Source organism: Alosa alosa, chromosome 15 (assembly GCF_017589495.1).
Source record: "Alosa alosa isolate M-15738 ecotype Scorff River chromosome 15, AALO_Geno_1.1, whole genome shotgun sequence".
NCBI classification, from domain to species: domain Eukaryota; kingdom Metazoa; phylum Chordata; class Actinopteri; order Clupeiformes; family Clupeidae; genus Alosa; species Alosa alosa.
Window position 1 is genome coordinate 176,808 of NC_063203.1, and position 13,173 is coordinate 189,980.

The window sequence follows — 13,173 nt, forward strand, 5'->3', positions numbered from 1 at the left end:
CCTGACCGAAACCACAAAATCTCATCAGTATAGAACAGAAAATGTACATAGAATGATATGATTAATATTGATTCATAATATCAAAATAACATGATGCGGAAATTCCCCTTTTCATCAATCTTCAATTTACTGGGTATCCATTTAGCTAATGGGTAGCCAATTTGTCTAAGACCAATGAAAAGAGCCATGCTCCAACAGTGGTGGAACACGCTTGTCAATTTGTCTCCATCTGCTGTGAGCTCTGTGTGTTTGTGTGTGTGTGTGTGTTTGCTTGTGAGTGTGTATGTGGGGGTAATGGGGTGCGCATGTGTGTTTATTTGTGCGTGTGTGCCTGCTTGCCTGCATGTGTGTGTGCATGTATGTGTGCAGGTGTGTTTATGTGTGAATATATGTGGTTATGTGAGTGGGATTATGTGTGTTCGTGTGTTAATGTGTGTGTGAGTGTGTGTGTGCGCATGTGTCTGTGTGTGTGAGAAAGTGTATGCGTGCCTGTGTTTGTGTGCAGCTGATATGGCCCCACATGAACGGAATTCCATGTGAAGGACAAAACAAACTATTTGGCCACAATTCCCAATGGAAGACACCAGGCACTGAGCTACACTGATGTTTGTCCTTCTTTACGCTTCTCTCATCTTCTCAAAGGAACTCTAGATTTCATTAGAGCTCTGAGGTAGTTCTTTGTGAACATACAGTGGGGTGGATGTGAGCTGGACGAAGTGTTACAGTACCATTACAATGAAATGTTTACACCAAATCGTTCAAATTTAAACGTTTAATTGTTCAAACACAAGCCAGGGTAAGGTTTATCATTCCAAACTAGGGATGGCGAAAACAAAAAAAATTCTTGACCGACCACGAGCCTCATTAGCCGGTTGAAGCCGGTTAACCGATTAGTTTAAAATATGCTACGCTATTTGAAATAACAGCTATTTCGAGCCATGCCTGCAATTTCGCAACTCTGTCGCATTTCTCTGCCGCTCTGCCGCTCTGCCTCCCGCTCAGACACACACTGCCCCGGCGCCGCCCTTCCACTCACGTCGCTTTTTTTAAATCCCCTACAGCGCAAAACATGAGTCCCGCAGAGGAGCTTGTATGTAATTGGAGGACAATTGGCTCCTTAGTTTTGAAATGGTTTGGGTACAAGGTGATCGTATTGAAAATAAAGGTGTTTGTCTAGCATTAGAAGCTCATTTTGTCGGGGATCATTTAAGAAAATGACAGCTCCGAAGAGACGCCGCATTAGTTTGAGGTAGTGCTAACAATAAATAAAGATGATGATCATCACCTTATCTGTATATTATTGATGATCCTTCCTGAAATGTAGATGTAAATGTATTTTCAAATCTAAGCCCATTTTATGGGGAATGTTGCCTAATAGACTGCAACACGATAAAACCAATGGATAAAACAGACACCTTCAGAATGCGTAAAAGACGCACCGGCCAAGGCAGGTGTAACTCACTGTGCACTTTCTAATAACGGACAGAACCTCTTTTGTATAATTAATATAATTTTTGAATTTTTCAAAAAGACAAGTGTCAACTTCTGTTAAGGGCAACATATCCTAAACCATAACAGACAATGGCCAACATGGCCTACAGCTATTCTTAATAATAACATTAAATAAACAAAAAATATTTTAATCTATGAACGAGAATACTGTAGCCCACAAACAGCTTACTGACAGGTGTTATGGGTTAGGCCGCCGCTTAATTATTAAAACATAACACAACGGTTTGGCCATTAGTTATTCTATAAATGAACGAAAAACAAGTTAAATAGAGAATACTGTGGCCTACAAAATAGACTGTGAAAATCTTTAATGAATGCGTAAAAGACGCCTGAAAGCAGGCTTCAGATACAATAGATGCTTATCCACAAAATACTGCAAAAGATAATATATTAAAGACTTATTTTAGCTGTTCAATTTGGTTTAAAAGTTGGTCATCAGGAGCCGGGGACAGGATAAAAACCCCATTTTAAGGGGTGTTCCAGAATTAATCGGTATTTTTAATCATGTAAAGGAACCACTTTTCCCCAGCAGATTATTATGTTTTGCTTTATGACAGTTTCACTTGCAGGTTATGTAAACATTTTTGTTATTTTGGACTTGAGTATTTGAAATATCAGGGGGGGACACCAAATGTCCTCTAATTCTGGAATGTCCCAGCTAACGTTACACTCATAAGAAACTGACCACACTACCCAGAGATTTAGCTTGTTGAACCTATAATCTTCTAACCTAAGCGTTAAACCACAAATAATAATATTAGCAACAATATCTTATGCTCAACTAAGTACAGATATTGTTCTAGTCTAAACAGGGAAAATCAAAAACACAATACCCGTGCACTATTAGGCTAAGTTGCTATCACTAGAGCTCAGGTATTTACACTTCAGTCTAATTTATGTCTTCTTGCCATTATTACATTGACCTTTGTAGGCCTACAATGATGTTTTGTTTGATTACTTGCTGTTTACTTAGTGTTTTGTATGTCTTCCAGAGCCCATCCTCATGTCAGGCTACACAGCTTTCTAGCCTACATTAGGTCATCACGTTAGAAGCAAAGGTTTGTGATCTAACTTTTTTTGTTGTGCTAATTAGTTTCTAGAAGTCTTTTTCTAGTAGGCTAATACAGGTTCTTCTTATGTGCTCATCAATGTTTGGGAAAGTCAATTCATGGGTTTCTTCAGGTCACTTTCCACAGGTGTATAAAATCAAGAACCTCGATTATGAATGCAGACTGCATGGTGCTTGATTAATACACCTGTGTAAATGGACCTAATGAAACCCATGAATTGCGTAACAGATAGAATTGATATTACCGAATGTCTTCTTGTGGGTGTGCTACTTAGTACATCATACACCTTACCACAGTCACTAAAATATTTTTGTTTCCATTGTGCCAGTACAGTTTTGTGTGAGAGAGTGAATGTCCTGTGTACTATTAGTATCTTGTAACTTGACAGTCATACACATTTATTTACTTTAGGTACCCAAACAGAATACTTCATGAAAAGTATGAGTATTTATACAAGCACTTCGGATACACCATGGGCATGGGGGCCTGCTACCATCAAGCCTGTTCATCCAAGGCCAGCTAGAAGACCTCGGGTTGATCAAGATGAGGAGGAGGATGAAAGCGACATCTCCACAATAACACCTGATGGCTTCACCTATGGCCCAGCGCAATCAAAGAGTAATGTAATAGAATCATCACAGCCAATGAATGTGTTTTGTCCCTTTGGATCCCCAGGACAATACAAGCCGAAACAACAACTCAGACCTTTTCCCCTAAATAATCCCAGCACCATCTTACAAAGGATCTGTAGACCAGATGTCTGCATCGTCTGGCAAAAAGAGGACATTGTTAATTCTGTGCATAGTTTGGATGTTCTTGTTTTGTGTTTGCATTGTCAGTGTTTCACGGACCACCTAGCAAAAAAAAAAAAAAAACAGTAGACCTACTTCAACAGTATATTACACAATAGGCCTTCTCACTGAACCACCTTGCTTATTGTCTTTGCACCTTGCTTATGGTGTCAGAGGATTCATATGATTTAAACTAGCATAGGTTACATCAGTGTCACAGAACTGTTTGGATTTACATACAAGTTGGTTCAATATTGCAAACAACTCATCTATTATATTTTACCTAGCTTGCGGACCACACTTTGAGTACCACTGCTGTATGTAAATATAATAAAGTTATTTATTGAAAATTGACCTGTTTTGTATATTTGTTTTAGGAGTTTCATCAGTTTTTGTCCCTTTTAAGCTAAAGGTTTATCTTACCTTTCATATCTTCTGTCTCACAGAGGGCCATAGTCGTCATAGTCGAATGTTTAGTGCATTTTGAAGGGAGTATATTATGCTAAGGCAGACTGGTTCTAATCCTGGGTACAGGGTCATACAGACAACAGGGGTACTGGTGTTGCCCATTTTTCTAACCACATGAGCAATCCCCCTACGAAAAAGTAGTATACAGTAGGAATCTTATAGTATTTGGGACAAAATATTATAGTAATCTTATAGGAATAATTATTATAGGAATAATTACCGCTACAGTTTTTCTATAGTAGTCTTATAGTACCTATAGTATGTCCAAATACTATAGTATTCCTATAAGATTACTGTAATATTTAGTCCCAAAATACTATAGTATAAGATTCCTATAGTAGGCTACTTTTTCTATCATACGTGACAGAAAACAACTTGAGTAGGCTCTGCCAATGTCAGGCTATCAAAGCCATTCTCATTAAGAAGTCTTGCAGCACACATTCTCTGCTTCTGTAGGCATTCTGGTACAATTCCAGCAAAATATAGCTAGGTAGGTGTATTTGCATTTAAATCTATATTATATTGGGCTATGACCAAGTGGTCTTTCAATGATAGTATCATGGAATTCAAACCATAACTATCTATTCCGATAGCATTATCAGGCTAGGTCAGTGGCTGAACTGCATTTAGGGTGCTTACCTGTGTTGTGAAGTAAAATATCTACTAGGAAGATTGCAAAGACTTTTGACTGTGTAAAGTAATAGGTCTTTATTTTAAAACGTTTCCAACTGTTTATTACTTGAAAGCAAGATGACGATTGTCACAAACGTTTACCTCTTTTAGGAGAAAATTTAAGCTGACAGGCTATTGTCACCATTCTATTAAACCAACGCTCACCGACACAAACCATCAGGAAGCGGTTCTTCTTCCTTTCGGATACTAGGATCAAACACATGAAGTTGTATCTCGAAGACATTTTGTGCAACAGTTTTGACTCGAAGTTTTAGCCAGGTTTTAGCACTGTAAAGTTGAATATGGAGCATAGCACAGGCAGAATCGGATGAGGACGACTGGAGGAAGCGTCCACGGTACTGTTAGCCAATCAGAGGTGAATTCATTAGCATGTCATTAATATTCATGAGTAGAGGCGAGAAATCCAGTCGTTTCCTCCCTCCCACCTTCCCCACCAAACTAGAACAGCATGAAACAGACGCAGGACAGCATTTTTTTCACCAAAACCGGCTCACAGGGCATTCATCAATACTACAGACCACTGCAAAAGTTATGAAAAAACGATGAGATGAGACCTTTATGAAAGTAAGTAAATATTGAATTTGTGTAAGCCCTCAGTGACAGCCCTTTTCTGCACAACCTGGAGAGATTTGTGAGGAAAAAAAGAGACAAGACAGCTGAGGCTCCAGAAACAGAGAAATAAACATGGAAATACATTTTGCCAATCAGTTAACAAAACTAACCTACCTGAAGTGCAGCACAGGATTGGCAATGGTGGGAGTCTTATCTTCAAAGGGCTCAATGATGATGGTGAAGCCTGGGAGAGCAACATATACCACTGTTTAAAACTTAACAGCTAAGTAATCTCCTTGATTTTCAATAAATTCTCGTCACACTTGGGGCCAAACCTAACGCCTATTTGTCATCCCCCTACCATAATATAAAATCAGTCAGACACCTGCCAGTTCATACACCAAATGTGAAACGAATCTGATGAAACTAGGAATAGCCATTATATCTGTTGCCAGATGGTGGCGCTATATCAAACATGCATTTCGGGCTCTTGGTATGTGTCTGTGGGGGGTTATGGTGTAATGGTGTGTGTGTGTGTGTTTGGTGTAGTCCTGTGTGTGGGGGTGCACATTTCAACATACACATTTTAAATTTCCCCCTACCAGCAACCCTTCACTTAACACCACCATCATCACATGGATGTCCAGTCAATAAATGTAGGCTACACATGAATTTATTTATTGTAAGGCACCCATGGATGGAATTTCACAAAATTCTGCATGCATTCAGAGGGTGTCATAATGATCCTGCACATCATTTTTAACTACACCAAAAATGAGTGGTTATGGGATGGGTTGAGACCGAAATACAAAACCAATTTGGCACTCCTCCAGGTTCTTGAGATATTCACAGAAAATGGTCTCCGTCCTCTCTCCTTTCTTAGGAAAATCAATGGTTACGTGTAGGGGTGGGAAAAATAATCGATTCTTAGATGCATCGTGATTCTTTTTAAAACATTTTGGGTTCTATAAGGTCGAGGGGAAGCTGGACAAGACCTAGTCTACACCGTGTGTAAGGTGTGTGGAATTCAAATCAAATACTTCGGAAATAAACCAAATCTGCGAAACCACATTTCTCGATACCACTCAGAGTTCCTGTTGCTGATGGTAGCCAGAGGACAATTGAGCAGGCAATGGCACAGCTGCCACCAAACTCGGAAACGGATAACTAAATCCATTGCAAAATGTATAATGAAATTTGGTCTCTGCATTTATCCCAATCTGTGAATTACTCAGCACTCAGCACACAGTGAACACACAGTGAGGTGAAGCACACACTAATCCTGGCGCAGTGAGCTGCCTGCAACAACAGCGGCGGGTTAGGTGCCAACAACAGTGAGGGGTTAGGTGCCTTGCTCAAGGGCACTTCAGCCACGCCTACTGGTCGGGGTTCGAACCGGCAACCCTCCGGTTACAAGTCTGAAGCGCTAACCAGTAGGCCACGGCTGCCCCCCCCTGTATTGCAATGAATTTAAGACCATACTCTGGTGATGGTCTTATACTGACGGTGCATACTTTGGAGCCGAGGTACAAGATACCTTGTTGCGATACTTCACCAACACCCTACACTCTACGTTGAAACCAAATCAAAAGTTTTGGATACTTTGACGAACGCTGGAAGAGTGGCTATATATATCAATTGCCACGGTGTCCTACGTTACCGTAACCACACATTTCATCAGTGATGATTGGCAGCTAGTGTCACTTGTGCTTCAAACAAGAGCAATGAACGAGTGTCACACGGGCACAAATGTGGCCGACTTGTTGAAGAGGGTAGCAGATGAATGGCATCTGAATGACAATGACTTAGTTTTAGTCACAGACAATGCTTCTAATAAGGTCACTTTGCTGTTACTGTTTGTTTACCATGTTGCACTTCCAAGGTACACCGTCATGATTTAATTGTAGCACTATTATGATATTTCTGTTTACTTTTCTACCTCATATTGCAGTGTTTTTGTATGAGAGCTGAATTCCAAGCTATATTTTTTGCACAATGTGTTACAATGTGGCATAACATTGTGTAGCAAAAAGTTGTTGTTTTTTTCTGTCTCAGGGATATGCTGCTTATTACCAACAGGAGGATTTTGTGTTTGAAGTCTTATATATTTGGAATATAATCGGAATCTAATCGAATCGTGAGGTGTCAACAGATTCCCACCCCAAGTTACTGGTCATCCCTGTGGACTACATGCCAAGTTTTGTGTACCCTGTTTATTCAGTGTCTCAGGAATCATTGACACAAAATTGCTGGGAAAAAAGAAATCTGGAAGAAAAACTGCCTAATCCTATATGACCGCCGCTTCGCTACCGTAAAAGGTAGGAAGCTTTACCACTTGGTCCCCAGAAAATGGTGGCTTGGTACTACAATATTGACCAAAGTTGTTACAATATTGGGAAATATTATATTATTAGTTCCTGGAAAAAGTAAAGTTAACCTGATAATGTAATAACCTCCTGTTAATGTACTAATTTGTTACATTATCAGCAGAGATTATTATGTTATTGGTAAATGCACTTTATTACATTATCGGGGATTAGTACATTTTCAGGTTTTATTACATTATCAGGTTCTACAAGCCTACATTGTCAAGTCATCATAGTCCAGCTGTAGGTGGTAAAAGTGAAGGACTGATGTCGCACAGCTACTAGAGAGCACAGCAAAGAAAATATTCAAACAGCAATAGGCTAATCAGCCCGGCCCCAAAATGCCACTGGCCCACAGGGAATTCTCCCGATCTTCTCGATTATCACTCTGCCTCTGGGTTCGCACACCTTAATGTTACAGCTTCTCAATTAGCCTACTTCTACTCTAGTACCAATGGATTATCCTACATTAATATGTTTTCCAAGACTCAAGAAAGTTACAAACTTAGACAACAGGTGGGAAAACTAAATACTCTGTCCAGCGTGATTACAGCAATCATTAGCTATCCAGTATCTCCAGCTAAAGCAAAGAATCAAGAAAAGATAACTGCTAATGAAACGATGTAGGAGAGGAAAAAGAGAAAAGCTGATGCTGGTGCAGAGAGCCAACTAGTGCATATGCAAGCAGAGATATAGGCAAGCTCACAAACATATCAGAATTAGAATTCTAAAGAAAATGGCATATGTAGCTAGCACTATATTGTTTTATGTTTTTCTTGTGGGGATAGCAGAGTTAGACAGTAATAGTTTACTTTGAAAGGCTAAGTACTTTCCTATGCTAACTTCAACCATCTTGTTTAAAAATGCAAGATACAGTTCCAAAAAAAACACTGAATGTACATTGGAGACAGAGAACTATACTTACCTTTGCTATAGGTGCTGACTAGGGTGGCAAAATGTGAGATGAGTGTAACAGCAGAGAAGTCAGCAATGTCTGCAATCTCCAATGTTCGTAGTAAGGAGTGTAATCTTTCAGCACAGAACCTTGAACATTAAAGGAGGATGTTTAATTAACTAAGGGATATGGAAGATGATCTACACCTTTGATTTCTAGGTTCAAATCTTCTTGAAAGATGTCAAAATATCAAAGTTTCAAAGAATCAAAAACCACAGAGGGAGGCAAAACCTTCTGCAATCGAGCCCCCTCTCGTGGAATAATATGTCTGCCTCTATCAGAGAATGATACCCTTACCCATTTTAAATCTAGACTTTTAGTACATCCTGTGTACATTCACAATACACAGGTCTAGCACCCATCACAAAATAAGTCAGTATGTTGTATCAAGAAGGCCACTATGGTTCCTAAGTGCAACATGCGGCATGTACTATGTCTGTCCTTGACCAGTTGAGCACTGCCAGCGCAATATACAGCTACCGACATTATCCTTGTATGACTAAAAATACTACATATAATGCCAAGCAATGTTCATTTAAAGGGAGATCATCATCAGTGACACCTTTTGTGAAAATCTTTTTACCTTTTAGGGCGTCTAATTTAGTTCAAACCACTGAACATACAGACTTGAGTGAATCAGTTGAGTAGGTATTGTAAAGGGCATGTGAGCAATGTATTTTAATTTTTTGAGATATTTGGCATAATTAAGTGAAGTTTCCCATTGAAAATAAATAGTGCAAGCTTCGTATATTGTGTATTGTTATTTTTCTCTTAATTGTTCTCCTACTTACAGCCTGTTTGCTTGTTTTAATTGTACAAAGTGTTTTGAGACCATGGTCAATTGTGAAACTGCACAAGGGCTTGACATTAATGGTTGCCCAGATAGAGATAGATAGATAGATAGACAGATAGATACTTTATTGATCCCCAAGGGAAAATTCAAGGATTTGGATGCCCTTGGCAACCAAATTGTGACAAGTGGCAACCCCTGCTCATCACCCCTGGTTTCCCCTGTGGCAACCATATATTGTAGTTCAGCAAACAGTTATTGTGTGCACATCCCACCTTCTGGCAGGTGCAGGGCAAAAGAAAACCTGAAGAAGACCCAGCAGGGTCGAAACGTGGCCTGTTGTGCATTAAATATATGGGAGGCAAAAGCAGTGTTGCGGACATTATATATTTTTTCAACCATATATTGTAGCCGACTTTTTCCTTGTACTTAATAATATGATTGTCAGTTATTTTCTATAATTTGCATTCGGATTTGTTTACTACCGTATTTTCCGCACTATAAGTCACACTTTTTTTCATAGTTTGGCTTATAGTCAGACTTATATATGAAAACATATTATTGAACATGCTTTTAAATGTTAATTCATACTAACTGATATGAACCCTACATGAAACATTACTGTCTACAGCCGTGAGAGAGCGCTCTCAAATGCACAAGTTCTGTGCACTTTCAGTCAGAGATTAGTGCTTGCACTATGCCTGAAACACATGTGTATTCCTAAATCCTCAAATTATGGCCAGGATTCTATTTATAGCCGGGCCTCAGCTCTTCTTAATATTTTATATTATTTGTTGGTTTAATATTGTTGCCAATGAAAAGTCATTGTCCTACACCATGAGTCTCCAACATGTCGCTCTCAAGCTCTACCAGTCGCTTGCCGCCCCCTTCTGAGCTTGCCAGAGGCTGAAGCAGTAACCTATATTTAAACACAATTGTTGCTGCCAGGCATCAGCCTACCAATTTTATAAACAAGTAAATAATGCATAATTAACTCATTGAATGCCAAGCTGTTTTCAGGAGCTTTGTCCTAGAGTGCCAGCAATCTAGACCATTGTTGATGATTTTTGTACAGCCACAGCATATTCTGTGTTAGAGCTATGAACACATACAATGGCTCATTTAAAAGTTGAGACTTTAAGCTCTCGGTGGGTGCAAACCGTGTATTTCTACACGCCTCTGTTCCTGAGAAATCCCAAGCTAAACAGTGGCTAGTTTTCATCAAAATCGCTGTATTTTTCTAGAAATGGAGATATAATGTCTTTCATGAAATATGAAGTGTTGCCTGTTACTTACTTGTGTAAGCTTTCCGGGAAGTGATCAGCGAGACCTGGCGAGACTGCCACCTAGTGATAGACCCACGAAAATGGCCTGGTTTTGACCTGACGTGTATGCGTCACTGATTCGACCCAAAGCGGCAACCGAGTTATGATAAAATGTCCAGATTGTGCGTTTTTATGAGTTTTCGATCGTCATATATTTCATTTCCATTAATCACAGATTTTCCAAAATCACATATAAGGTGTGTTAGAGTGTCTAGTTTCGTAATTTTAAAAAAAGCTAAAAACGTAATATTACGTTTTTGGCACTCAATGAGTAAAAAAAAAAAAAAAAACTCAATTTAGGCTATCGTAGACCTCTTTGGCTATATGTAATAAGTTTTCCATTACAGCACAGCACACGTTCCAGGAATGAATGAAAGGATGAGGATGCCTTATCTCGCAATAAGCGGATGGAAATCCCGACAGTCTTTCAACTACATGAAACTTAATAAGTGAACCATCAAACCATCAAACACCCCACAGATTTCAGTGGTTATCAGTCCTGATATTTAGCAATATAATAAAATAGTCCAAACGTAAATTAAATCCCAAATCAAACATCTTCTGCTTTTGATAGCCTACCGGTTCGTCGCTCCAAACGAAAAGTAGGCCTACAGTGGGCAGTGCTTCGACTTGGCCAGCTTCACTTTCATGGTCCCGCAGCGTGGGATCCATGTGTGTATCCATCAGCGACTTTAATTTGTATTTTTCCAGTGAGACGCTGCAACAACCCAAACAACCGGTAGATGGCTCAAGTGAGCAGGGTGTCTCATAAAAAGAAATGGAGCCTGGAAAACCCTACACAGACTTCACTACAGACTTTAGCAGACTGGTTTAGAAATAATGTAATAGCCAGAAATATGCCTGCCCTGCCCTAATAAAGAAATATTTGGTTAACTGCGCGAGTGAATCCCGTTTGCAGCCGTAGAGAGACGGGACAAATTAAACATTCTGGTTTTCTCCGAGTGCAACGATGATAGACAGACATCATTTGGACAAAATATAGAGTATTAACCTCCGTTGCTCAGCCAAATGCCTTCCTGTTCCGTCCTGTTATCACGGAGTTACAGGCGATAAACGATTTTGATGGTCACAAGTTTACTTCATTAGGGACTGTTCGTTATTTATTTAGGGGCTACCGAGGAGTTTTGGGAGCATTAGTCCAAAAAGACGTGACCCTCCCTCGCCAGCAATACATTTTTCTATGACCCTCCAAAGTGATTATGAAAAAATCACTGTCAACTTTTTCCGGGTTTATCGCCTACTGTATTTTAACGTTTTCACATATTTGGCCATAAGCCATTTATCATAGGCTATCACGAAACGATTTTTGATGGTCACAAGTTTACTTCATTAGCGGTTTATTTTTTTTGGATTATTAAAGAGTGTTTTTCATTTAAAGGTTTGACTTCGTGCTTATTCAGTAGAGCATTTAGTGCTCTCCCCAATCCCAGACGTTCACATTGCATGTTTGTTTGTAATGGATGCAACCGCGAGACAGGCTATGCGTTTGACAATGAGTTGTTAACAGAACCAAGACATATAGCCCAGCAGCAATAGGGACTGATCGTTATTTATTGAAGGGGCCACCGGAGGAATTTTGAGTGCTTCAGTTGGAAGTTGCATGACCCTCTCTTGCCTGCTAGAAATTGTTCAATGACCCTCCGACAGAAATGTTAAAAAAGACATGACCCTCCCCTGCCAATTGTCTTCCGCCCCGCGCCACAGCCACACACTTTGTGATAACGTTCTTAAATCAATCTTTCCCGTGAGCTTGCATGCTACCAGTCCTTCCTTTTCAAATGTGTGGCGCCTGTTTGCACAATTTCACAAATAATCATATGTGATTAATAGTATGACAAATAATCCCTGTGCACGGGGTCCGAAACAATGCATGCCAACTTTTTCCGTGTTTATCACGTATTTTAACTTTCCCCGCTGTCTTGCCGTTTTAATGTTTTCCCGTAGAATATCCCATATTTTAATACTCTCATAACAGCCCTGCCATCGGGCCTGGCTCTGTGTTGCCCTGTTGCTACCCCCCTTGCCCTTCCAACTAAAAAAACAGATGTCTTCAAATCATCGTTTTCCTTGCTTGAAGGCTTAACTTAGAGTGATGTTAACCTATTTAAGTTTAACGGGCGCGATTGTCGTGGAGAGCACGATTCATTGGCTTGCATGTTCGGCCTTATGTCCACGTGCGCACCTGAGGCTACTCAGCTGCAAGAGAAATAATTTCCCCTGTTTGTATGTTCACTGCAGGTTGGCCTACCATAACTTACCAACTCTGCACTGTAGACTGGCTATTTATATTTTTCTGTGAAATAAGCAAATGTATTTGTTCAACTTTATGAAGCAGAATTACGCATAGGGTACTTGGAACATAATACATTTGACAAAGGACAGATGAATGTTGCTAGTGACAAAATATTAACTTTCAGTGTTTTACGATGTCTTTGTCATGGGGAAGTGTTTTTTTTATTTATCCTAGGTTACTGTAAGTGACTGCCGTGAGAGAAGCGGGTTCTGTGTTTCGTTCATGTCAGTGACTGACGCGAGAGAAGCGGGGTCTGTGTTGTGTTGTGTTGCGTTGCGTTGATTTATTTTCATTGGGCATACCGTGCGTGCCGGTCCACAGCTCTTCAGTTCTGACA

At 39.8% G+C, this 13,173-nt stretch overlaps 1 protein-coding gene across 2 annotated transcripts in view; it reads right to left on the bottom strand.

Annotated features, from left to right (window-relative positions):
• Nucleotides 1-13,173, bottom strand: part of ercc2 (excision repair cross-complementation group 2) — a 155,387-nt gene that overhangs the window by 33,259 nt on the left and 108,955 nt on the right. For both annotated transcript variants that reach the window (XM_048264434.1, XM_048264435.1), the window contains exons 12-13: nucleotides 8,378-8,496; nucleotides 5,261-5,330 (exon numbers count right to left, since the gene is read on the bottom strand). In XM_048264434.1, coding sequence (XP_048120391.1) covers nucleotides 5,261-5,330; nucleotides 8,378-8,496 — 189 coding nt within the window. The remainder of the gene's footprint in view (nucleotides 1-5,260; nucleotides 5,331-8,377; nucleotides 8,497-13,173) is intronic.